This window comes from Penicillium diatomitis (genome assembly GCF_028827545.1).
Source record: "Penicillium diatomitis strain IBT 30728 chromosome Unknown utg000001l_segment0_segment0, whole genome shotgun sequence".
Lineage (NCBI taxonomy): Eukaryota > Fungi > Ascomycota > Eurotiomycetes > Eurotiales > Aspergillaceae > Penicillium > Penicillium diatomitis.
In genome coordinates, this window is record NW_026623173.1 from 385,885 (window position 1) to 388,047 (window position 2,163).

The following is a 2,163-nucleotide window of genomic DNA, read 5'->3' on the forward strand; positions in this document are numbered from 1 at the left end:
TCGAACATACTTGACCCGATCCCGTCAAACAATTACAGTGTCAAATGTAACCATGTGATTTTATTTCCGAGTCAATAAGGTTCAAATATTGATCATATATTCTGCTCTCACGTAGATTTCTCAGCATCCTGGCTTGTACGGATCCCAAATTGTGCAGTAGACTTTTACCAGCTCCCATACATTTTCGAACAGATAGTATGACCTAACGTCAACGGCGTGATGGATTTCAGTTGATATTGCTCATCGATCACCACCGTCGTTGGGGTCTGACCCGCGACTCTCAATTTTGCATTCTTTCTTCTGAATTCCTCGAATTTTCGCAGCGTCCGAAGCGGTCGGCACCGGGGGGGGGGGGGGGGGGGGTTTCTGGTGAAGAGAAAAGCCTGATGATGAATGCAGCCCAGCTACACAACGGAGGCAGTCAAATGAGTTACCATTCCTAGAGTGAGTAGAGAATGAATGCAACCGGCAAGTCACGCACTGAACCAGCTGAGCTTCACCTACGGCACTTGATAGAAAGACCGCGAGCTGTTGTAAGTGGATTTTGGATCATAGGCAGCATATGATGGCATGTGACAGCTGGAGGTCTGCCAGTCCATGAGAAAGGTGGAGTTAGGTTTCTCATCCATAACAATCTTAGCATGCCTTTCTCCCAAGGCTGGTTTGGTCGGCTATTGTTGTGATACATACTCTTCCCTTAATCACAGGAAAAGAGAAGAGAAAGAGATGGCAATTGAGTTGTGATAGGCGAGAATTGTGGTTTCGGCTAAACGGTTGCTAACGACATGCAGTCACTTCTATATCCCACGAGGATGTGCTATTTCACGGGCAGACACTTTTATCTATGCTGCGAGCAATACTTGGTCTGGCGTGATTGTAGTATGTCAAATTGTCTAGCAATCGCCAAGGTAGTATTTATTGAAGTATGGGCGATATCAAGGCCCAGTACTTGCTCCAACCGGTTTGGTCCAGTACAATTAGCCTGTAGTGAAACCTACCTAATTCAGGCTCCATGATCATTGATAGCTAAAACTCTCTAATTCATGCACATCCCTTGTCGATCGAATGGTGGAAATCAAGCACCTGCACGAATTCAACCTCCCAAGCACATCCGGCAACATGCGACTCAAACCGACATCCGGCGCCTCAAACATACAGGCTCGTTGCATTAGTCAACGCTTGTTGATCAAGACGTCGGTCGAATTACCTATCTGGTGAGTAATTTTCCCTTTGCAAGATTCACACTATCACAAATTGAGATATAGCTTCATCGAGCCCACACCCCTTCCACCCGCTCAAATCAAGGCGCCGGCCCCCGCGTTACAACGGCACGAGTCATGTCCTCCAGTCACCATGGCAGCTCTCGTATCCAGTTCCTCCACCCTCCACGGAGACATGGCCCAATCAATCGCAGGATAAAACCAACTCACTGGAGTATTGTTACCCATCATCCGGTGAAGTGAGTGAAGTGAGTGAAGTGAGTGAAGTGAGTGAAGTGAGTGAAGTGAGTGAAGTGAGTGAAGTGAGTGAAGTGAGTGAAGTGAGTGAAGTGAGTGAAGTGAGTGAAGTGAGTGAAGTTTGTCTGACGATCTAGAGAGCACGACATTCTTACTCGTCGTCTCGACTGCACCAGCCTAGAAGAAGGCCAGTATCGTGGACGATTTCATCTTGCAGGACATTCTGCGTTGGTCCATTTCCCAGGGCTTCCTTCTTGTCGAAAAGTCGATCGTTCTCATTTGGGAACCAACAAAGCCACGCAAAGGAAAAAAAAAAAGAGAAGTTTGCCTTGATGGAGTCGGTCCTCGTCCCATATCCTGCAGTCTTAGGTAAATGCATCAAGCAGGGCCCAGACGCAAAGTAATTGTCCATGGTAGGCCTGGAGTATTCAAAATTTCCATGGACACTCGCACTCGCACTCGCTCTGGCTCGTCCTGGACAAGGCTCCGCTAGATACCAGTGCTCCTCCAATGATTTCGCATGGTCTTTTTGTTTTCTCCGTGCACGGTGGCTTCAAGCCCCGGTGGAGTGTGCTCCTGGGGGCACATGTTCGCCTTTAGTTTGGCACCGGCATTGACGACGAAATTCGGACTGAATATAGCTCACGCCGATATTGACAATATTGGGAAATCGATCGCTGTGGATCTGACTCGAGCTCGAACTCTC

At 48.0% G+C, this 2,163-nt stretch overlaps 1 protein-coding gene across 1 annotated transcript; it reads left to right on the forward strand.

Moving 5' to 3' along the window:
- Positions 1-1,119: 1,119 nt before the first annotated feature.
- N7539_000115 (uncharacterized protein) lies at positions 1,120-1,638 on the forward strand (the record flags this gene model as incomplete). The annotated part of the gene is made up of 3 exons (XM_056929719.1): positions 1,120-1,214; positions 1,306-1,459; positions 1,597-1,638. The coding sequence occupies 3 exons, from the start codon at positions 1,120-1,122 to the stop codon at positions 1,636-1,638; spliced, it is 291 nt and encodes a 96-aa protein (XP_056794012.1).
- Between the last annotated feature and the right edge of the window lie 525 nt (positions 1,639-2,163).